Source organism: Triturus cristatus, chromosome 7 (genome assembly GCF_964204655.1).
Source record: "Triturus cristatus chromosome 7, aTriCri1.1, whole genome shotgun sequence".
NCBI lineage: Eukaryota > Metazoa > Chordata > Amphibia > Caudata > Salamandridae > Triturus > Triturus cristatus.
The window spans coordinates 1,166,911,585-1,166,935,052 of NC_140590.1; the positions used below are offsets into that span (position 1 = coordinate 1,166,911,585).

Here is a 23,468-nt window from a genome sequence, read left to right on the forward strand (position 1 = left end):
TATCGCTGACCTCATCCTGCACAAAAACCTGGACTTAGCTATTCTTACTGAAACCTGGCTAAATGAATACTCCTCCCCTTGTCTGGACTTTTTAGTCCCTCCTAATTACAACATTGCTAGGCTAGACAGGCAGTCGAACAGAAAGGGCGGAGGCCTCGCCTGCATCTACAGATCCTCCCTCCTGGTCAAGGAACTCTGAACGCTCACTACCGACTCCTGCGAGTATCTCTCACTCTCCCTCACCAACAACGCCCTTCACCTTTGTAACTTGCACATTTTTTACCACCCCCCTGGCTCTAATGACTCTTTCACCGATCACCTACTGGAAGTCATCACCTCAAAAATTTCCTCTAATTCCAAAGAGATCTTCCTCGGTGATTTCAATCTCCACTGGAATGACCCCAATGACCCTCACGTCAATACCATCAAAGACCTCCTAAATGACCAAGCCCTGACTCAATCCTGCTCCCTACCAACTCACTCAAAAGGAGCCACCCTGGACTGGATCATATCCAAGGACTCCGTAGTCAAACTCATCTCTATCGACCCTTGTGACTGGTCCGACCACCACACCATCTCCTTCATCCTACCCGGATCAATCAAGACTAAGCCCCCACAACCGATGATTTCCAAACGCTGGATCATGGACACCAAAAATCTGGACCTTACGAAGCTGGAGGCTCGCTGCAAACTTGAGCTCTACCCGACCTCGAACACTACCTCAATCAATGACATCTATGACCATTATTCGGCTTCTATGTCGAACATTCTAGACGACCTTGCCCCCCTGAAACCAAAGAGAACACAAATCAAAGACAGAAACCCCTGGTTCTCCGCCTCCCTCAACTCAGAGAGGAGATCCCTACGTCAAGCCGAAAGAACATGGAGGCAGTACCCATCTACCGAGCACCTCAAACTTCTCCGGCAGGCAAGAAACTCCTACAACAGACACATCCTCAACTCAAAAAAAGATTACTTCAGATCCGAACTGGGGAATGCCACGAATAGGCCCCGCAAGCTCTTTGAACTGGTTAAACTTCAATCAAACAAGCTGGCCAAAACCCCTAAAGAATCCCCGAAATCTCTTGTATCTTCGGATGAATTCTCCTCCTTCTTCGCCGAAAAAACTGCCTCCCTAGGATTTGAACTTAGTACCGCCTCTTGCGCTCAACCCCCTCATGACCAACTGCCTCCCCATGCACCCTCATCTTCGACCTTACCAAAAAACGAAGCTTGCTGGACTGACTTCAAAATCTACGACGAAGACTCCATTGCTAAAATCCTCTCTACATTAAAACCAAACAACCACTTCAATGACCCGCTACCATCCAACTGCCTCGCTGCGGCCTCCCGTGCCATTGTTCCTTGCTGGACCGCGATGATCAACGCCTCTCTCCAGCAGGGATCGATTCCGGACCCCCTGAAAGCCGGCCAAGTCCTTCCTATTCTAAAAAAACCAACGCTTGATCCCGCCGCACCAGACAATTTCAGACCCATCTCTAATATACCCCTACTAGCCAAAGTGTTAGAGAAATGCGTACAATCGACAACTTCCACCTGCTGGACGACTTCCAATCGGGATTCAGACCAGGGCACAGCACTGAAACAACCATGCTCCACATTGTGGACGACGCCCTCCAAGCCCTGGACCAAGGCAAAACATGCCTCCTAATCCTTTTAGATCTATCTTCCGCCTTCGACACGGTCAATCATGATAAACTACTTGAACGCCTTAAACATAGGATGGGTCTGGATGGCGCTGTCCTTGAATGGTTCAGGTCCTTCCTCCATAACCGATCCCAAAGATTCCTCATTGACGGCAAACTATCCGCTCCCACCCCGGTCACGGTTGGAGTCCCTCAAGGCTCAACCCTGTCTCCTACCCTCTTTAATCTTTACTTGGAGCCTCTCACTGAAATTCTACGCTCCGCCAATATCTCCTACCACATGTACGCGGATGACACCCAAATCTACATCAATATCTCCTCACTCAAGGAGGTCCTCGCCCTGAACGAAACCCTGAAACTAACCGTTCAGTGGCTTGCCACTAACCAACTTAAACTCAACGCCAAGAAAACTGAATTTCTCCTGATCTCCCCATCCAAAGCCAACCCGGAGCTACAGGTGAGGTTCAAGGCCATCACAGCCCTAAATTGTCCCCCGACCATCGTGGACTCCGCCAAATCACTGGGCATATTTCTTGACTGCAACCTGAACATGCGTGACCACATTAATTCAATGGCCATGGCAGCCAGATTCCACCTGAGCTACCTCTGGAAACTAAAACCCTTCATCGATGCTCCAGATTTGAAAATGGCAGTCCAAGCTCTAGTCATATCCAGACTGGAATTTGGATGCTCCACCCTCACTGGCCTACCCAAGCGCTCCTTGGCACCGCTAAAAGCCTGTCTCAACGCGGCTGCCAGACTACTCACCGGCACCAGGAAATTCGACCACATCTCTCCACATCTGAAAGCCCTAAACTGGCTCCCTCTAGAGGCCAGAATACAGTTGAAACTGGCGTGCATTACACACAAGGCCTTATACGCAAACTCCCCGGCATACCTCTCACAGAAGCTTGTGCTATCGGGAGGAAACAGGAAATCTCGCTCCACTAACAGTCTCCTGCTCCGACCCGCCCACTTTCGTAAAAAAAGAACCTTCAATAGGGCATTCACCGGGGCAGCACCAAGAATTTGGAACTCCTTCCCGCCCGCTATCAGAAGAATCCCCACTCTTGCTCGCTTCAAGAAGGAAGCCAAAACCTTCCTCATGTGTAAATTCCTGTACTAAGTCCTCCTCTCAGCAGATATGACTTGCTGCTTGATTCCATGACTATTGCGTCTTCCGCAACCCTATAACCGGACTCCATCGAGACCCAAGGGGGCCACGGTCTCTGCCAACCCTAGCTTGAATTTTAGCTCTCATGTGTGCTCCCTTTGCCCCCTTGCTCCCTCATCCCCCACCTATATGTTATATTTCTTTGCTTTTGATACTTTACTGTTTGCACTGTTTCTCTATGATGTTTTTTTTTTCCTGTTAACCATGTAAAGCGCTCTGATACCCTCATGGGTCATGTTCGCGCTCTATAAAACACTAAAATAAAATAAATAATAATAAAATATATTTGTCTCATATGATAAGGTAACTGATTCCAGGGTTGAACATTCAGAAATCTAAGTGTGTCCTCCCCAGCAAATATTTTTTTGTAGCGGGGGGCTTAAAACAACAATTATCCTTCTGACGTTAAAGATGTTTAAAGATGAACCTTAAGCATCAGGCAGAGACCTTTTAAAAGGCCCCTTGCTGCGCTACCACCAAGTGAGGATTCATTAAAACATCAGAAACATCTTCAAGTTTTGCGCCGTGGCAAATCAGTTTTACTGATGTATTTTGTATTCTGTGCAATATGACCACACTGTCAGAGTTTTGAACAAGTCTCCATAGAAGGCTCACAAGACGATTTGAAAGGTGAATGGGGTAAAGAGGACCCCATTAGGATTCCAGCTGAAAATTCATAGTTCGAGGCATGTAAGCTGTAGATCACATGCTGTGCATTCTGCCATCTAGTGTTGGGTCCGGATGTTTGCAAGTAATTAAGATACTAACCAACTACAGGCAGAGCAGATAAAATGACCCCAGAAGAGCCTTCTTCATGTAAGATGGTTTTAATCGCTCAGTTGCTAGGAGTAAGGGTTTGCCATGTCTGTGGTAAAAACCGAACTGCCATTCACTTATGATGTTTTATTTTTCTGAATTCTTGACAGTTGTGCCCACCACTTTTTTTTTTCACTCAATGCTAGGAGAAGAGTAATTAAGCAATAGTTAGTCACATTCTTCATGTCTCCATTTTGTGTCTTAAATAATGGGGAGACCACTCCTCTTTTCAAGTTTTGAGGTACAATGCTCTTTGATAATTAAAGTTACTTGGCTGTAGATGCAGTTGTCTGACTAAGGGGAAAGCAGATGGATATAGGACAAGGATCTATGTTATGTAAATTTGTATAGTGCACTAATTACCTGATAGGGTATCCAGGCACTTGGGATGGTGTGTGGTCCCCAGTGTGCTCATATGAAGACCCACGTCTTAAGCTTCTTGTGAAACTTGAGAAGGGTGGACGAGGCTCTGATGTGTTGAGGAAAGGTTGTTCCATGTCTTGGGTACAATGTAGAGGAATGAGCAACTTCCTGTTTTGCTTTTGCGGATGCGGGGAGTGTGTGGGTTAGAATGAGGCAGAGAGTAGGTTTCTGGTGGGTTAGTGAAAGTGTATGTGGCTGTTCAGGTATCCTGGTCCTGTGCTGTGTAGGGCTTTGTATGTGTGCGTGCGAAGTTTGAATTGGCTGCACTTGTGAATGAGGAGTCAGTGAAGCTTCTTGAGGTGCAGTGCAATGCGAGTAAAGCGTGGTAGGTAGAGTGTGAGTCTTGCAGCATTGTTCTGATTGGTCTGGAGTCTGTGTAGGAGGAGTTTGGAAGTTCTGGTGTAGAGTGTTGCCATAGTCCAGCCTGCTGGAGATGACTGCTTGCATGACTGTCCTGCTGGTTTTCCGAGCCAAGCATTTGAAGATCTTTTGCAGCACGCGTATGATGTGGAAGCAGGAGGTATATACTGAATTAACTTCCGCCGTCATGTTGAGTTTGTTGACTAAGATGATCCCTAGATTTCTTGCATGGTCTGTGGGTGTAGGTGTTGGACCTGGATCCGAGGGCCACTAGGTGGTCTCCCATGGGGGAGGTCTTGTTGCCGAAGACCAGTATTTCAGACTTGATTGAGTTATGCTTCAGACAGTTGGTTCACATCCAGTCTGCTACCATGGTTTTGCTGTTGGTGATGTTTGTTCTGTTGGTGGTTGTCTTGTCCAACAGGGAGAGGATGATTTGGGTGTCATCAGCATAGGAGATGACGGTGATGTCTTGTGATTGGATAATGTTGACGAGTAGTGTCATGCATATGTTGAAGGGGGTGGGGCTGAGGGACGATCCTTGTGGGACTCTGCATTTCAGTTTCTTGGCCTCTAATGTGAGGGATGGCAGTCTGATCCTTTCTGTTCTTCCCATGAGGAATTAACAGATCCATTAGATAGCGTATCTTTATTTGCCAGTCTAGCTGAGTCTTTTGATGAAGGTGTTGTGGTCAACTGTGTCGAAGGCCGCAGAGAGATTGAGCAGGATGATTCGAATATTGTTGGTGGCTGCAGTGACTGCTATGTCGGTTCTGTGGTTCTTGCTGAATCCTGATTGAGTGTTGTCTAGAAGATGGTGAAGTTCAAGGTAGGTTGTGAGTTGCTTGTTGATGGCCTTCTCAATCACTTTGGCTGGATAAGGGAGCAGGGAGATGGGTCAGAAGTTGCTCAGATGATTCGTGTCTGCTGTGGGCTTCTTGAGGAGAGCTTTTGATTTCTACAAGTTTCCATTTATCCTGGAAGGTGGCGGATGTAATGGATGTTTTGATGATGTGTGTCAGGATGGTCAGTCTGCATGACTGCCGCTGTGTTGTTTCTGGTCAGAGCTGTCCATTCGTTATGATGGTCGTCTTGGTTGATGGTAGGTAGGTTAGCAATGAGTTTTCTGGGCTTCAGTTGGTGTGCGAAGTTGATATCTAAGTTTTGATGGTGAAGAAGTTGGATAGGTTGTCGCAGAGTTGTTGGGAGGTAATGATGTTTTTGACAGTGGCTGAGGGCAAGGGGAAATCTTTGACGATCCAAAATATCATGCAGCTGTTGTAGCATCCTTCGATTCGGTCCACTAGTGCTTTCTTCTTAGTGTAGCAGGGGAGAGCCATATATCTGAAAGAAACACGTTAGTTAGATTCCTCACCTTAGAATATCCCCAGGCGTCAGACTGGATCCGGAAGATTTTTCGTCAGCAATACCCCTTGCGCGTCGCTAGGCGTCGTCTGCGGCTCCGCGTCCGTCGTCGGCGTCGTGCGCCGGGATGACGTCGTCGGAGTACTTAGACGCCGCCCTCGCGCGCTGACGTCAGTTCTTCTTTTTTCCGCGCCAGTAAGCGCAGATCCGGGAGAGCTACCCCTTTTAGTCTTTTTTGACTAAATCTTTTTGATCATTTTTGATCCTTGTCTGTCGACATCTGGTGCCGGTAGGATGCCTGGGTTCAAGGCTTGCGAAGATTGTCATCGACTGATGTCGGTGACCGATCACCACCGCCGGTGCCTCTACTGCTTAGGCCTCGACCACGACGCGGAGTCGTGCAACGACTGTCAGGCCCTGACTTCGAAGGCTAGGCGGGAGCGGTCCCGCAAGCTTCTCGAGCTTCGCCACTCGGCTCCGCGTCGTGCGCGATCCCGGTCCAGGAGGAGGTCCAAGGATCGCTCGCGGAGCCCTAGCCGACGCCACCATCGATCGTCGGGCTCCAAGTCGTCGGGTAAGTCCAAACACTCTAAGAAGTCCAAGCGGCGACATCGCTCTTCGGACTCCCCTCGCCGGTCGCGCGACTCGGCCGAGGGTCCAAGTGGTTCCACCCCCGCGGCTCCGGCGGAGCCGCAGGTGCTGCGTCCGCCCCCATACCTTCAGGTCCCTGGGGCTGACGCGGCGCCGGCGGAGATCAGTGCCTTCCTCTCGGCCATGAGGAGCCTGGCCCCGCCGTCGACGCCCGCTGGCGCGCCTTCGGGCCCCGCGGACTCGACTGGGCGACCTCGCGTGCCGGCGGCTCCGGCCCCGGCGCCGTCGACGACTCCGGTCTCGACGCCGCAGGTCCCCGCGGGGCCCTTGCCTGGGCCCCAGTCGACGCCGGTTGACCTTGTCACTCCTCCACCGGCGCCGACGCCTGAACCACCGACGCCGTCACCGGCGCCGCCGACGCCTGTGACGCCGACGCCCCGGTTTAGCCCTCATCCGGACCCGACGCCGGCACGGCGTCCGCCGACGCCGCATCCGACGCCGCTTGAGTCCTACCATCTCTACAGTCCGGTTCCGATCATTCCTCCTGTTTATCAGGAATCGGAAGAAGGGGGCGACTGGGAGGGGTTCGAGGACCCTCTGGCTGTTCAGTCACAGCTTTCTCAGGACTGGGCAGATGAACTGGGGGAGGCCAGCGGGCTGGACACCTCGCCAGACGCTGGATTCACTTCTCCTCCGACCGTGGCTTCGGAGGAGGGTGCAGCATTTTCTGTGGTGCTGCGCAAGGCGGCTGAGGCCCTTGGGCTCGAGTTGCCTGCCGTGGCTGTGAGGACCAACATCCTCACTGAGGTGCTTCAAACCTCAGCAAGCTCCACTGAGCCTCTGCTGCCGTTCAACGAGGCCCTCACTGACGTTCTGCAGGGCACCTGGTCCAAGCCCTCCACAGTTCCTCCTGTGGATAGGAACGTTGCCAGGCGCCACCGCCCTGCTCCGGGCGACCCCAGTTTCCTGTCCCAACACCCCACCCCCGAGAGTCTGGTTATCCAGGCCTCTACTTCCCAATCCTCCTTCCCGACCGCTCCGCCGGACCGGGATTCCAAGAGACTCGAGCAGTTTGGCAAGAAACTGTTCTCGTCCCTTAGTTTGGGCCTGCGGTCCTTAAATACCGCCTGTCTCTTGGACCGTTATTCCCATTCCCTGTGGGATACGGTGGAGGACGTGCTGCCCCTGTGTCCGGAGGAGGTCCGGACGCGTCTTACCCAGGCTTTGGCCGATGGGAGGGATGCAGCACGGCACGCCATAAGATGTGGGCTTGACACCACGGACTCGCTAGGTCGGGCGATTTCCACCACGGTGGCGCTCCGCCGCCACGCCTGGATGCGGTCCACGTCATTTTCCGGGGATGTCCAGAACACCCTCATGGACATGCCCTTTGATGGCACTCGCCTGTTTGGTGAGAAGGCGGACAGTGCGCTGAACCGCTTTAAGGACTCCCGGGCTACGGCCAAGTCCTTGGGCCTCTCGGCTCCGCGGGCGCACACCTCCGCTTTTCGCCCCTTTCGTGGCCAAGGAAGGGGCGCCTCCTCACGTCCGCAAAGCCACCAGCCGCAGAACCAACCTGCGCGCGGTCGCGGACGTGGCTTCCGCCGTGGCGGAAATGGAGGCCGACGTGGTCAGCCCACATCCACCCCGGCAGCATCCGCCTCAAAGCCTTCCTAGTCCTAGCTTTCAGGCCCATACCACGCCAGTGGGCGGCAGAGTTCGCCATCACCTGCTCCACTGGCGGTCCATAACATCGGACAGGTGGGTGCTGCAAATCGTCCGAAGGGGCTACTCCCTCCCCTTCGAGACGACCCCTCCAGCCATGCCACCGCAGCACCACCGTATCTCGGGGGATCATTTGGATCTTCTCCGCGAGGAAGTTTCGGCTCTCTTGGCCAAGGGGGCCGTCGAGCGCGTTCCGAGTCCAGAAGTAGGTCGTGGTTGTTATTCCCACTACTTTCTGGTTCCCAAGAAGGGCAAGGGGGGCCTGCGCCCTATCTTGGACCTCCGGAACGTCAATGCCTTCCTCCGAAAGGAAAGGTTCAAGATGCTAACGTTGGCTCAGGTTTTAGCTGCCCTAGACCCTGGAGACTGGATGGTAGCGTTGGACTTGCAGGACGCATATTTCCATATCCCCGTCCTGCCGGCCCACCGGCGTTACCTGCGGTTCACGGTGGGCCAAGAGCACTTTCAGTTTACCGTGCTCCCCTTCGGCCTCACCAGTGCCCCTCGGGTGTTCACGAAAGTGATGGCGGTGGTCGCAGCTCATCTGCGCAGATCAGGGGTCCCAGTCTTCCCCTATCTCGACGACTGGTTGTTGAAGGCGGGCTCGCCCCAGGCAGTCGTCTCCCACCTCCAGACTACGGCGGATCTCCTGCATTTGCTGGGGTTTTCCATCAACGTGCCGAAGTCACACTTGAGTCCCTCTCAGAAGCTCCTCTTCATCGGAGCGGTTCTCGATTCGGCGCAGTTCCGGGTCCATCCACCGGAGCAGCGGGTCCGGGATATACAGGCCCTGATTCCCATCTTTCGGCCTCTGTCCCGGGTTTCGGTCAGGCTAGTGTTGCGGCTTCTGGGGCTGATGGCCTCCTGCATCCTACTAGTGCATCACGCCAGGCGGCGCATGCGGGCTCTGCAGTGGGACCTGAAGTTTCAGTGGGCCCAGCATCACGGCAACCTGTCCGACCATGTCTTGATCTCGGAGGGTACTGCACAGCAGTTGCAGTGGTGGCTCACGGACCGCGAGTGGGTCAAGGGCAAGAGCCTCTCCCTTCCCCAACCGGAGCATGTCGTAGTGACGGATGCGTCCCTCCTGGGATGGGGTGGCCATATGGCAGAGGCGGAGATCAGAGGCCTCTGGTCTCCGGCGGAGTCTCGTCTCCACATCAACCTGTTGGAGTTGAGAGCGATCCGGCTTGCACTGAAAGCCTTCCTTCCCTCTGTCAGGGGAAGTGTCGTGCAGGTGTTCACGGACAACACCACCGCCATGTGGTACTGCAACAAACAGGGCGGGGTGGGGTCGTGGACCCTTTGTCAGGAGGCTCTGCGCCTCTGGACATGGCTGGAACACCAGGGCGTCACCCTGGTGGTTCAACATCTGGCGGGCTCTCTGAACGCCAGAGCAGACGAACTCAGCCGCCGGTGCATGATGGATCACGAATGGCGTCTGAACTCCGAAGTGGTGCAAGGCCTCTTTCAGCAGTGGGGAGAGCCTTGGTTAGATCTATTCGCCACCGAAGAGAACGCGCAATGTCAGCAGTTCTGCGCGTTGGAATTTCCAAGGCGGCACTCGCTCGGCGACGCTTTTCGTCACGAGTGGAGTTGCGGTCTGTTGTACGCCTTTCCGCCTATACCACTTCTGCCCAGAGTGCTGAAGAAGATCAGGCGCGACCGGGCCCAAGTCATCTTGGTGGCTCCGGATTGGGCACGAAGATACTGGTATCCCGAGCTACTCAGTCTGTTGACCGATCCCCCGATACGTCTGCCCCTTCGGGAGGATCTTCTGTCGCAGCAGCAGGGGACGGTCCTCCACCCGAACCTGTCCAGCCTCCACCTCCATGCGTGGAGATTGAGCGGCGGCAGTTGATGCCATTTGACTTGCCTCCTGAAGTCTGTGATATCATTCTGGCAGCCAGGCGTCCCTCCACAAAGTCGGTATACGCCTGCCGGTGGAACAAATTTGTGGCATGGTGCACAGCAAAGGCTGTGGATCCCCTTTCCGCCCCTCTTTCTGAGGTTCTCCTCTTCCTTCTTTCTCTGGCCCGGCAGGGCTCTGCCCTGGGCACCCTGAAAGGTTATCTTGCTGCCATCTCCGCCTTCTTGCGGCTTCCTGATCAGCCTTCTCTTTTCAAGTCCCCTGTGGTTACACGCTTTCTCAAAGGCATTACACACACGTTCCCTCCTGTCCCTTTTGTAATGCCTCAGTGGGACTTGAATCTGGTTTTGACATTCCTGATGTGCGCTCCCTTCGAGCCTCTTCACAATTGCCCTCTTCGTCTTCTAACTCTAAAGACTGCTTTTCTGGTAGCCATCACCTCGGCTAGACGGGTGAGTGAGCTCCAGGCTTTATCTTCAAAGCCTCCTTTTCTATCTGTTCATCCGGACAAGGTTGTCCTTCGGCCTCGTCCCTCCTTTCTTCCTAAAGTGGTGACTCCATTTCACCTTGGGCAGTCTGTCACCTTGCCCACCTTCTTTCCGCCTCCGCATCCTTCCAAAGAGGAAGAGAGGCTCCACCGTCTGGACCCAAAACGTGCGCTCTCCTTTTATCTGGACCGCACAAAACAGTTCCGGGTGGACGACCAGCTTTTTGTTGGGTACGTGGGCGCTAAGAAGGGGAAAGCTGTGCACAAACGAACCATCTCTCGGTGGGTCGTTTTGTGTATAAAAATCTGCTATTCCTTGGCTAAAAAGGACCCTCCTGTTGGGCTGCGCGCCCATTCTACTCGGGCCACGGCGGCTACTACTGCCTTGGGACGGGGAGTCCCTTTGCAGGACATCTGTCAGGCGGCGACGTGGGCTTCGCTACACACGTTTGCCAGGCATTATTGCCTTGACAGCCAAGTCCGGAGGGATGGCTTCTTTGGCCGTTCTGTCCTCCAGGACTTTCTGGTGTGATCTTGGTTCGCAGACCCACCACCGGGGATGGTATTGCTTGGGTATCTATTCTAAGGTGAGGAATCTAACTAACGTGTTTCTTTCAGATGAACAAGTTACTAACCTTCGGTAACGATGTATCTGTAAGAAACATTAGTTAGTTAGATTCATCACCGACCCACCCATCCTCCCCGTTCTGCGAACTGACATCTAGGGTTAAGGTTGTCCTTTCAGGCCCCTAGATTTTATTTTTGGCACCAGTGTCGGTCTTTGCATGGCTCTGCGTTCCTGGCGCGGAAGGCTATGTACAAGAACTGACGTCAGCGCGCGAGGGCGGCGTCTAAGTACTCCGACGACGTCATCCCGGCGCACGACGCCGACGACGGACGCGGAGCCGCAGACGACGCCTAGCGACGCGCAAGGGGTATTGCTGACGAAAAATCTTCCGGATCCAGTCTGACGCCTGGGGATATTCTAAGGTGAGGAATCTAACTAACTAATGTTTCTTACAGATACATCGTTACCGAAGGTTAGTAACTTGTTCTTTATGACCAATGGTAGGATTCCACTGATTGAGTATTGAATATAATGATAAATGAACAATGATTTATAGACTTAGACGAGTTGTCCAATAGGGGGGTTCTAATGTCTTTAGGTTGCTACAATATGGGAACAGATTGATTTGTCTTTGAATAGACACAAATCGAGAGCTTATCGCATTTTGAGATTGATAGATGGAGTTGGCTACACTTTTTTGGGTCGGCAAGTGTTAAGAACCTCAAATAATTTTTGGGGTGTGGTCCTAGATCATCTTCCCCAATTGTTTTTTTGATTTTGATATTTTAGTTATGATGTTGTGGTTTTGTATTCACAAATTTTTAACTGATCAAGAATAGTAATGATTGCTCACTGTACATTCCTCTGGTAGGCTTTTTAAGGGTTTGTAGAGTATATCCTTTATAATTCTATGAAATACGTCAGTTCGAGGCATGTGGGCTGCTGAATTCATATCTGTGCATAGATCGCCGCCTAGTGTTGGGTCCGGATGTTTGCACGTTGTTGTCCTGGAAGAGTCTTCGAAGTATCCTTGGATAGGTGACTCCTCCCCTGGACTACAGTGCGCATGGGCATCCTCTCCATCCTCAGATTGTTTTTTTCCGCCATTGGGTTCGGATGTGCTATCTTAGCTCAAGTTAGGAAAATATTTTTTCGAGGCCAAAAGGCCTTTAGTTCGCGTCGGTACTGTTTATCGATCGGGTTTCGATAGAATTTGTTAGTTTACTAACTTTCAGCACCGACTGCTTTCGCATTTACCTGTCCATCGACGACTTCGACGATGGAATCCAGGACGCCGTTCAAAAGGTGTCCGGTATGCAATGCGAAGTACCCACACATCGACGTCCATCCGGTGTGCAACAAATGCCTTTCGCCGGACCACGACGAATCAACATGCATGGCCTGTGCCCGGTTCCGCTCGAAGAAGACTCTGCGGAATCGACGAGCGGCGAGACTCGAGGCGCAGCACGCGGCACCGGCCCCGACAGACATCTTCGGCGAGGCCGAGGACGTCGAGGAATTGGAAGTCTTGCCCTCCAGTCCCGTTTCCGAACACGAACCCGGATCGGACGAGGAAGACGAGTCACTCTTCCACAGAGGTGAAGACGACACCGAGGTAGGAGACGACGAGGAGGCCTTCGGGGCCGAAGAAAGTAGCTCCAATGATGAACAAGGCCTACCTGTTCAAACCGTTCAAACACCAGTGCCACAGCCTATGGCTCCGGTCGAGGGATCGCCTTCGGGCCTTACCCGAGACCCATCCCGCAGTTCTTCGGCCCCGCCCTCGGGCCCGGCCTCGGACGTTCAGCGGCAGCCATTACTACATAAACAGGCTGGTTTCCCTATCACAAAACCGAAACCGAAAGCTGCTCAGGTTCCACCGAAACCGAAACTGAAAGTAGCGCTGGTCGGATCGAGGCCTTCGACGCCAGCGCACCGCGTCGGCACCGACCGCACCAAGAGGGACTTCGGTGCCGAACTTGAGGCGGGCGACGTTGGAGTCGACAAACGGAAAAAAGCCATCGGCACCGACAAACCTGCTCGGCTACCGGCACCGACGACACCAAGGGCCGTACCGCCTGCTGTGTCTCACATCGCTCCCTCGACGACACCTAAGCCTCAGGTATCGAAGACTTCGACGGTGATCTCTTCACCCCGACTCGATGACCCTCCGGCACCGAAAAAATCTACGGCCGCCTCTACGAGCCTGGCCGGTGCCAAAGCCTCGAAGGCGCCCCAAGTACGACCTGGTGTGACGCAAGGCAGCAAAACCACACCTGTCCTCCAGGACACGTCGGGCTCCGGTTCGGTCGGAGCTCCCGCAGCCTCTTCGGTGCCGACCAACATTACCTTCGGCTTGCCTCCGTCAACAATCCCAAATATGTTCCAACTCAGGACACGGGTCACCCAACCTACGGTCACACCTGCTGAGACGTCTCCAGCACGTATCATCGACGCCGGCACTGGCAGAATGATTCTCCAGGACCGAAGGATAACTTCGGAGCCGCCATTGGACCCTTTCAGGATCCCACTAAAAAGGAAGTTGCCTGCAGAATCGGAACCTCTCCTTTATGAACCCTTCCATTCATCCTACCAGGATCCACACCGGTTCTCCCCCACACGCTCCGATACAGACGCATTGGAGGACTACATGGCTGACCAAGTCCCCTACCATGTAGACACGGACCCTGATGACCAGCAGGACCCTGATCAAACTTGGGGCGACCCTGCAGACCCCAGTGCACCTCTCGATGCACAGGATCCACAACTCTATGGGGCAAAGACATCTCCTACGGAGGATACTGCAGCGTTCAATGCTCTTATCGAACGTGCTGCCAATAACCATGGGGTGCAGCTTCACTCTGATACCATCGAAAATGACTTTCTAATGGACACCTTTGCATCCTCAGAAAGACATGTAAAGACTCTGCCAATGTTGAAGGGGGTCCTCAAACCAGCCAAGGACATTTTCAAAGAACCCACCAGGGCACGAGTGATAAACCCCAGGATTGATAAAAAATACAGATCAGCACCTGGGGATCCTACTTACATCAGAGGACAATTACCACTCGACTCCATCGTCGTAGCGAATGCACGCAAGAGGGCACACTCGCAAACAACAGGTGACGCTCCTCCCCCGGACAAAGAGTCCAAGGTGTTAGAAACCTCTGGCAAGCGAGTTGCCGCCCAAGCTGCCAACATATGGCGCATAGCCAACACTCAGGCGCTCCTTGCTCGCTATGATAGAGCGCACTATGACACACTTGAGCAAATATTCCAACATCTCCCTGACCAGTTCAAGGAAGGCGCAGAAATGCTCATCAGAGAAGGACAGCTACTAACGAACGCTTCCATCAAATGCGCACTAGATGTTGCAGACACGGCTGCCAGAGCCATAAACACAAGCGTCATGTTGCGACGACATGCCTGGCTACGGATCTCAGGATTCAAGCCTGAGGTACAAAACAATATACTGAACCAGCCCGTCAACCCCGACTATTTATTCGGGCCAGAGGTTGACACCACCCTCGAAAAGATAAAAAAGGATACGGACACTGCAAAGTCCATGGGCGCACTACAAACTCAGTCCTTTCGGAGCGGCTCCTTTCGTCGCCCCGGAAACAAGGGAGCAGGTAGAGGACAGGGGTCACAACAAACATATAACAAAGGCAATACACAGACCACCTATGATAAAAACACCCGAGGTGGATATCGTGGCTCCAGCACAAAGGGCAGAGGACGCGGCTACGGCAACACCAGGTCCTCCCCCAAGAACAAGCAGTGACGCCCTCTCCCTTCCTCCCGACCACATAACACCTGTCGGGGGAAGGCTACAAAGGTTCCTGTCCACGTGGAATTCCATCACCACGGACAGGTGGGTCAAAGATATTATAAAATACGGTTACTGTCTGGAGTTAACCTCCACTCCACCCACAATACCACCAAGAAGCCGTCCTATGTCCTCAGAGCACTTAACGCTCTTACAGCAAGAAGTGCAAAGTATGCTTCTAAAAGGCGCTATAGAGGTCGTACCCATCCACGAGCAGGGTGCGGGAGTGTACTCCCTCTACTTCTTAATTCCAAAAAAGGACGGGTCGCTCAGACCTATATTGGACCTGAGACCCCTGAACCAGTACATTCTTTCAGAGCACTTTCATATGCTCACTCTACAGCAAGTCCTTCCGCTTCTCAAGCAGGGAGACTTCCTAGCCACACTGGACCTCAAGGATGCGTACTTTCACATACCCATCCACCCCTCACACAAAAAATACCTCAGGTTCACTGTTCAGGGGCAGCACTATCAGTTCAAAGTCCTTCCCTTCGGCGTGACAACAGCGCCCAGGGTTTTCACGAAGTGCCTCGCTACGGTGGCAGCACTTCTACGGAGGCAGCATATACACGTCTACCCCTACCTAGACGACTGGCTCGTTCAAGCGAAGTCAGCCCAGCAATGTGCAAGCCACATGTCCCGCACCATTCACCTTCTTCACAGTCTGGGATTCTCACTGAATTATCCAAAGTCCCATCTCCAGCCCGCACACGTACAACAGTACTTAGGTGCGACTATAGACACTCTGGCGGCCACAGCTCAGCCAAATTTAGTGAGGATCGACAGCATACAACTGCTGATCTCCAAATTCAAACCCAATCACTCACTTCCAGCGCGAGTGTTCATGCAGTTGATAGGCATGATGGCCTCCTGCATCTTCATAGTCCCGCACGCGAGATTACATATGCGCCCACTTCAGGAGTGCCTAGCACGTCAGTGGAATCAGGCTCAAGGACAGTTAAAGGACCTAGTGTTGGTGAGCGGTCGGGCATACAACTCTCTGCATTGGTGGAATCCACAAAACCTTTGCAAGGGCCGACCGTTCCAAGAGCCTGTCCCACAAATAGTACTGACAGCGGACGCGTCTCTCCAGGGATGGGGAGCTCATGTACTCCACTACACAGTGCAAGGACTATGGACAACACAACAAAAGAAGTTGCACATCAACCTTCTGGAATTGATGGCAATCTTCCTAGCCATGAAGGCGTTCAAAGTACATCTATGCAACAAGGTCGTGTTGATCCGGACGGACAACATGACCGCAATGTACTACATACAGAAACAGGGAGGCACACACTCTCCACAGTTGTCTCATCTGGCTCAGAGCATGTGGAAGTGGGCCATTCAAAGGAACATGTTCCTCATGGCGGAACACCTCCCTGGCAAGGACAACCAGATGGCGGATCTGCTCAGCAGACACAGCCACCAAATGCACGAGTGGGAGTTACACCCATCAGTACTCCAACCGTACTTTCAGCAGTGGGGTCATCCGGAGATAGACCTATTCGCGACAAGCGAAAACGCAAAATGCCCAAGCTTCGCCGCCAGATTCCCACATCCGCAGTCGCAGGGCAATGCGATATGGATGAACTGGTCCGGCAGATTTGCGTACGCTTTTCCCCCAGCGCCATTGATACCGCTAGTGGCCCGCAAACTCCGACAACACTCCCTGACACTCGTCCTAGTTGCTCCCACGTGGGCACGCCAGCCGTGGTACACCACCTTCCTCGAACTTTCCGTGGTGCCGCATCAAAGGCTGCGGATCAAACCCGCGCATTTGACGCAGAACCATGGAGAGGTTCAGCACCCAGATCCGCAACAGCTGAATCTGGCGATCTGGCTCCTGAAGTCCTAGAGTTTGGCTATCTCAACCTGCCACCTGACTGTATGGACATCATCAAGGAGGCCAGGAGACCCACTACCAGAGCTTGCTATGCAGCCAAATGGAAAAGGTTCGTCATTTATTGCGGAAATAATGACATCAACCCGCTGGACGCATCCATCCAAAACATCATCTGTTATCTCTTACACCTATATCGATGCAATCTGGCGTACACCTCTATACGTGTCCATTTGACCGCAATATCAGCCTATCTGCAAACCAGGCAGCACCTCTCTCTATTCAGAGTGCCTGCCATCAAAGCATTCTTGGAAGGGCTCAAACGAGTCATTCCACCTAGTCACCCACCGGCTCCAATGTGGAACCTCAACTTGGTCCTCACACGCCTGATGGGTCCACCCTTTGAACCTCTACACTCATGCGAGATTCAATTCCTTACCTGGAAAGTGGCCTTCCTAGTAGCGATCACTTCCCTCAGAAGAGTTAGTGAACTCCAGGCACTAACCGTTCAAGAGCCATTTATTCAGGTTCACGCTAACAGGGTCGTACTACGTACCAACCCCAAGTTCATGCCCAAGGTAATATCACAGTTCCACATGAACCAGACTATTGAACTGCCCGTTTTCTTCCAAAACCCACAAACTGTTGCAGAAAGGGCACTACATACACTAGATGTACGGAGGGCCCTCATGTACTACATCGACAGGACTAAACCATTCAGGAAGACAAAACAACTGTTCGTTGCCTTTGCCCCACACCACAAAGGTAACGCCATCTCCAAAGCAGGGATAGCCAGATGGATAGTTAAGTGTATTCAAATCTGTTATCAAAAGGCAAAACGCACATTAACTATTCCACCACGAGCCCACTCAACACGTAAGTTGGGGGCTTCCATGGCCTTCCTAGGAAATATTCCCCTGCATGATATATGCAGAGCAGCCACATGGTCCACTACACACACATTTACAAAACACTATTGCGTAGATGTGCAGTCAAAACAGCAGGCAGCTGTAGGACAGGCTGTTCTCAAAACACTTTTTCAGACCGCTGCAGCTGGCACGGGTAGCCGCCGCTAATAGAGGGCACTGCTATGTATTCTATGCACAGATATGAATTCAGCAGCCCACATGCCTCGAACTGAATATGCTACTTACCAGTATGCATCTGTTCTTGGCATGTAGGGCTGCTGACATTCATATCGCCCTCCCTCCTCCCCGGCGCCTGTCGCAGCTGCAGCTCTCAGAATTACTGCAAGCATGGTCATCACTTTCTGTATCTACTCCATCACTGCCACAATGGCGAAAAACAATCTGAGGATGGAGAGGATGCCCATGCGCACTGTAGTCCAGGGGAGGAGTCACCTATCCAAGGATACTTCGAAGACTCTTCCAGGACAACAACGTGCAAACATCCGGACCCAACACTAGGCGGCGATCTATGCACAGATATGAATGTCAGCAGCCCTACATGCCAAGAACAGATGCATACTGGTAAGTAGCATATTCAATACTTTGATTCAGATTAAGATCTGCAATCACGGTTGGATGACTCACTAGGTTACTCACAAATCCTCGAATGATAATTTTGTCCCTGCGCACCCACACTGGTGAGATCTATTTGTCCCTTACTTCTATGAACTTAAATCTTCTTGCAGTGCTACGTAATGGGGAAATTTGTTATGTCAAATCCAGCAGGTGCAATAATTTTCTAAAAAAAGGGTTCGTTATCGCAGTGGTACCAGGCCAAAAATGTTAGTAGTAAGTGGGAAATGTTTAACTTTCCCATTGAGGTTATAGATATGTAAATTATAGTCACCCAGTTAGACTAGATTTATATAACCTGGACACGTTTATGCTGTAATAACAAGAATTTTATATGCAAAGATGTATCGATGGGCTCTGGATATATCGTAGCTTGCAGCAAACTGAGATACCAGCTCACCTAAATACTCTACCTGCATATTCAAAGGGCATGTCCCCAGGAGGGAAGACTGTAGTCTTCTGAATAAATCAGTTGGCCTGCCATCTGGAAATGGCAGCATAGGTCTCTATGTACATCTTCCTGCCTGCCGGCATTCACAACCTGCCTATATTTGCTACTCAGTCCATGCTATCAGACTCTTAAAAAAATCCACGCTTCCAAAGAAATGTAGTCCATGCAACATTTTGTCTGCATCTCAGTTTTTTCATAGACCCATAAGCACGCCACCACACCTTTCCAAGATTCGTGTGTATACAAATAAATAGTTGCTTATAGGATACATTATCTTCCCAAAGATATTAGTGCAGGTGTTAAGCATGAGATCGATGAGGTGCTCATGATGATGCAGTCTTGGTCTGAATTCAGAAACTCCCAGTGCTGAAGCCAATCAGTCTTCTACCTCTTCCCAAGAATACTAACTAGTTAAGTCACAACATGGTAGCAGCACGGAAAACATTGGAACCTGGGAAAGTTGCAAGGTTGCAAAAGCAGCATTTCAGGCAAGCAGCTTTGTTGCTGGAGACTAAGTCGTGAGTCTCGATCAAAACCCAAATTGTACCTAGCTGTGCTGACCGGTATCAACTTGGGTACGTTGTGGTTGAGCGCAAGTAAACACTTATATTCATGATTACAGAAAAGAGAGAATCTATCCCAATCTTATTCAGCTGCAGAATGGGCAAACACACCATGTGCCTTGTAATGTGTGTACAAAATGAAGATCACCTGTAATGCTTTGTGGTTGTTCACTGATCATGAGAATTCCTCTACTTTCATTCATTACCTTGTGTTTCCCGCTTCTGTTTCACAGAACCTATGAGACGATCTTTGAGGAGCCACTTGAGCGCAACGGCAACATGATCTTCACCAGCCAACGTAAAGTGAAACGCTTGATGGAATTCCACGATGGCTGTGGACCACGCAAACGCAGGGCACGGCAGAAAGGGAAGGTTAGGGTTCCTGGCCGAGGAAGACGGCAGAAGACCAAGGCTCAAGAGCTTGACATAGATGTTCTGCTTCAGCACAGGCTGCAGGAACTGGACGCACTCTTTGCAGCTGATGGGGAGTGCTGACAGCAGCCGTGCTCACCCAACCAATATTGCTCAGGACATCTTTCCAATACAGAGAAGTGCTAATATCCCATGCCTCCTCAAGAGATTGTGTGTTAATTTGTACAGGTGGTGGAGAGATTTGCAAAGCGTTCTGCTCTTAATATTGTTTTATACAGCGTCTCAGAGCTTCTTAAATTGTGGATTCTCAGTATTGATGGACAGAGAGCAGCAACAGTTCAGCGTGTCAACTTGCAGTGTTGGTGGACAAAGAGCCGCAAATGGCTTCTACAGTGTTGACTTTACTGTATTGATAGCTATAGTGGTGGAAAGATTACTAGAGCAGCTGTTCTCAATGTCCATGGCTCTTCGAGTCTCCTACTTTGAAAGTTTCTGTCTATTCAGACACTGTCCTTTCATAATGTATTGATGCAGCTGCGTCTGCCGTCCCCACGGTCCACTTGGAAACTTGGCATCTGTGTGCTTGTTATCATAATTTTTCCGAATTGTGCTTTCCTGTTCTGGAGGAGCTTGAAAACTACCTGACCCCTAAGACTTCCACATCCAAATAAGGGCTAGATAAGTGGTAATTCCAAAACCGTAGCCTTGTGTTCATGTAACAATGCTGTGCACGGAGTGAAGATTCTAGACATGTAGCCGTCCCCCGTGTAATGGAGGTGTACTCGGTGAACATTTCAAACACAGTCAGTGAAGATCCATAGCAAACATACGTCCAAAAAACAGTGCTCTGTAGTTATTAAAAGACCTAGGGTTAGTGAAGATATCAAAAACGCTCAACCGTCCATCTGTGTAAGAGAAGTGTGGGGGGATCAGTAACATTTCCATACTCAGACTGTCTACCCTTGTCTTGCTATTGGACATGGAAAAAAAACCAAATAGTCAGCAGTATGCCCATTTACAGATTGAGAACCTGCAGATGTTGTCGCATCTAACTGGAAAATGCCAAAGGCACACCCATCAGCCCTTACAGGGCAAACATCATCACTGCATGCTCCGCAGACAGTTTCTCCAACCTACTTCTACAGCATGAATACTGCTGTAAGTCGGAGTGTCTCTAAACTATAATATGCCCTCCTGTCAGTCCATTAAACAACGTCGAGTGAACGCCTGCAACACTGGTAGCACACAGTGTTTAACATTTTTCACCAGAAGGGATTTAAAAAATAAAATATATTTATGATCACTTTTTATTACCTGCATTTTCAGAAATAAATCACAGTTCAGTCCTTTGTTTTTCAGCGTGTATAAAAAAAATACTATTGTGTTGCTTTCTCTTTCAAACTCCAAAACCACCAGTTCTTGCATTTAAAAAAAAAAAATTATACCTGGAATAGCTCAAAATATTCAGGTAAATATTTACATGTTTTCAAGTAAACTTAAAAAGACAGAGGCTCACATTTTCGATTGAGTTAACTCGCCAGGAGTTTGTAGTAGATCAAAGAAGGTCTCCAGGTACATCGTTTTATTCCATGACCCTTTCCCTGAGATGTACTATATATATTTTTTAATTCTCTTGGAAAATCAGCCTTTAAGTTGTCTAGGATCGGTTTCAGGTTGCCTTCATTCAACCTTCCCTACTGCATTCCTTCCTTTTATAAACTAAAGGGGACCACCGCCGCAGCGTTATTTAGCCCCACCTTCTCCGATTAAATGTATGTGAGAAGGGCAAGGGTAGTCGTCAGTCACATATTGCCAACAGATCACTTGTATTCTCTCCGTTTTTGTACAGCTCACAGAAGGAAGGGGACATGCAGTAGAACAATGATGGAGCAATCTGAAGAAACATAGCCACCATCTTAAGTGCGATTTCTTTCTCTCATGATTTTTTTTAATGTTATCTTCATATATGGTCTGAGGTTGCCTGGTGTGACTGGAACCATGTGAGTGTCCCTCTAAGTATCTTTTCCATTTCTTCCAAAGAAAAGGGATTCCCCTGTCACTTTGTCAGGTGTTGCACCCGGTTCTGAGTGCATTGTGACAATACCAATGGCATATTGCAAGAGTCAGTTATTGTTCTAAACTGAACCTTAAAAGCATAGTCTAGATCCTATACTGAAGATGCCAAAAATTCACCTACGTTTTAAAAAGATGCGAAAAGGAAATTATTAACTTGTCATGTGTCACGGAACTTTTACTACAGATAAACACACCAATTTCTCTAGAAGTTTAGGAATATATGTAAGCAACATGTAATCTTATTTCCATTATTGTCAATTGGGAGCTCCTGTTTTTGTGAATCAAAGTACACCTATGTAAAGCAATGTGGAGATTTACTCGGAAAGTTAGATGTCCTTCCAGATGTAAGACATTTACAAAACGTGTTAACTTTTACCAGTATGAGACGAGATTGATAAAATGCTAAATTTTCGTTATCTATTTAAGAAGTGAATTTCAAGAGCTGAAGGCTTTTAACCGAAAAAAATAAGTAACAATACGTGTTTCCTACACTGAAAACTTAGGTGTGTTGCACTTGTTTGCTACATGTTGTTTGATATTTACAATCCTCCTCCTGGTGGGAAACACTAGTGCTGAGCACCATGGAATGTAAAACATTTTCTTTAAATGCTTTCTACAACATTTCTTGTACAATTAGATGTGTACTCACAATTGAGGAGTGGTATGGTGAAAAAAAACTAAAGTTTGTGTTTTGAAGACTCATACAGTTGTGTAAAGTTATGACAGCTCTGTCATAGGGTAACTCGGTTGTGGTGCGAGGTCCAAGAGCTGTAGCATAGTTGTGCCACTGGCGTGCATGCTGTAAGATTGTCTAAGTGTCAGATAGTCACGCTGCTGTGGATGTATATGAAAGTGTCCCTCTGCTATCGCGTGGCTGTGTATCTGAGGACCAATGGTTGTAGTGTGGCTGGAGCACAATGAAGCTCACAACTGTTATTGGTACTTTGATGAATCTTCGTATCACAGCTTCACTGCTCCTCATCAAGGTGAGTATCTGCCTATTCCCTACAGAAATATCTGTTGTACATGCCAACCTACTGCTTGAAGATTCCTCAGTAGCAATGTCAATAACTTCAATTGCATAGGTGCTTCTCTTGCTACTCTTCATTAGTCATGTTCTAGTACTGAATTGTTTGCGCCCTGTTCTATGTGCGAATCAACCAGGATGGAGCTTTACGACTCCTTCTGACTTCCACCTTAAGCCTACAATGCCGCAAAATATGCCCTACGTTTTAGATTATTTTTCTTCCTTCTGATGTTTGGTTAGGAGGTGTAGGGGAGAGCTCTTGAAAATGTTGAGATTTCTGCTGTGAATCAACAAATGCTACAATGGAAAAGACGATTTATCATTGAGGATAACAACTGTTTGAGTCGGTGTCTTGAACTAGGTCAGAGAAAGTATTTCAGGGTAGTTTACTTAGTCTCTCCTCAGCGTCATTTTAAAGCATGAGTACTCTAATCAACTTCTAACATCATGGGTTTGCTTCGGACAATGAACGCTGTGCATGCATTTGTTGTTTTTCCTCAAGAACGTTATTCATTGAGCTGCGATATTTTGTTATAGTGGAGTAAGATGGAGTAATCTGGAGAATCCACCATTTCTAGACAAAAGGGGATGGCTCCAAACCTGGAGTAGATGGGGTTAACTTGAGTGGAGGCCCTAGAAGAATATGAAATAGATTCTGACCTGGAGGGAATTGCCTATTTATTCTATAGAGGCATAAGAATTGCACTCTGAATACATTTTCAG

General features: G+C 50.0%; 1 protein-coding gene across 5 annotated transcripts in view; it reads left to right on the forward strand.

Annotated features, from left to right (window-relative positions):
- The window catches only part of PRR14 (proline rich 14), a 593,350-nt gene extending 570,930 nt beyond the window's left edge, over nucleotides 1-22,420 (forward strand). For all 5 annotated transcript variants that reach the window (XM_085618443.1, XM_085618444.1, XM_085618442.1 and 2 more), the window contains one exon: nucleotides 19,504-22,420. In XM_085618443.1, coding sequence (XP_085474569.1) covers nucleotides 19,504-19,765 — 262 coding nt within the window. In that variant the 3' untranslated portion in view covers nucleotides 19,766-22,420. The remainder of the gene's footprint in view (nucleotides 1-19,503) is intronic.
- The last annotated feature ends 1,048 nt before the right edge of the window (nucleotides 22,421-23,468 follow it).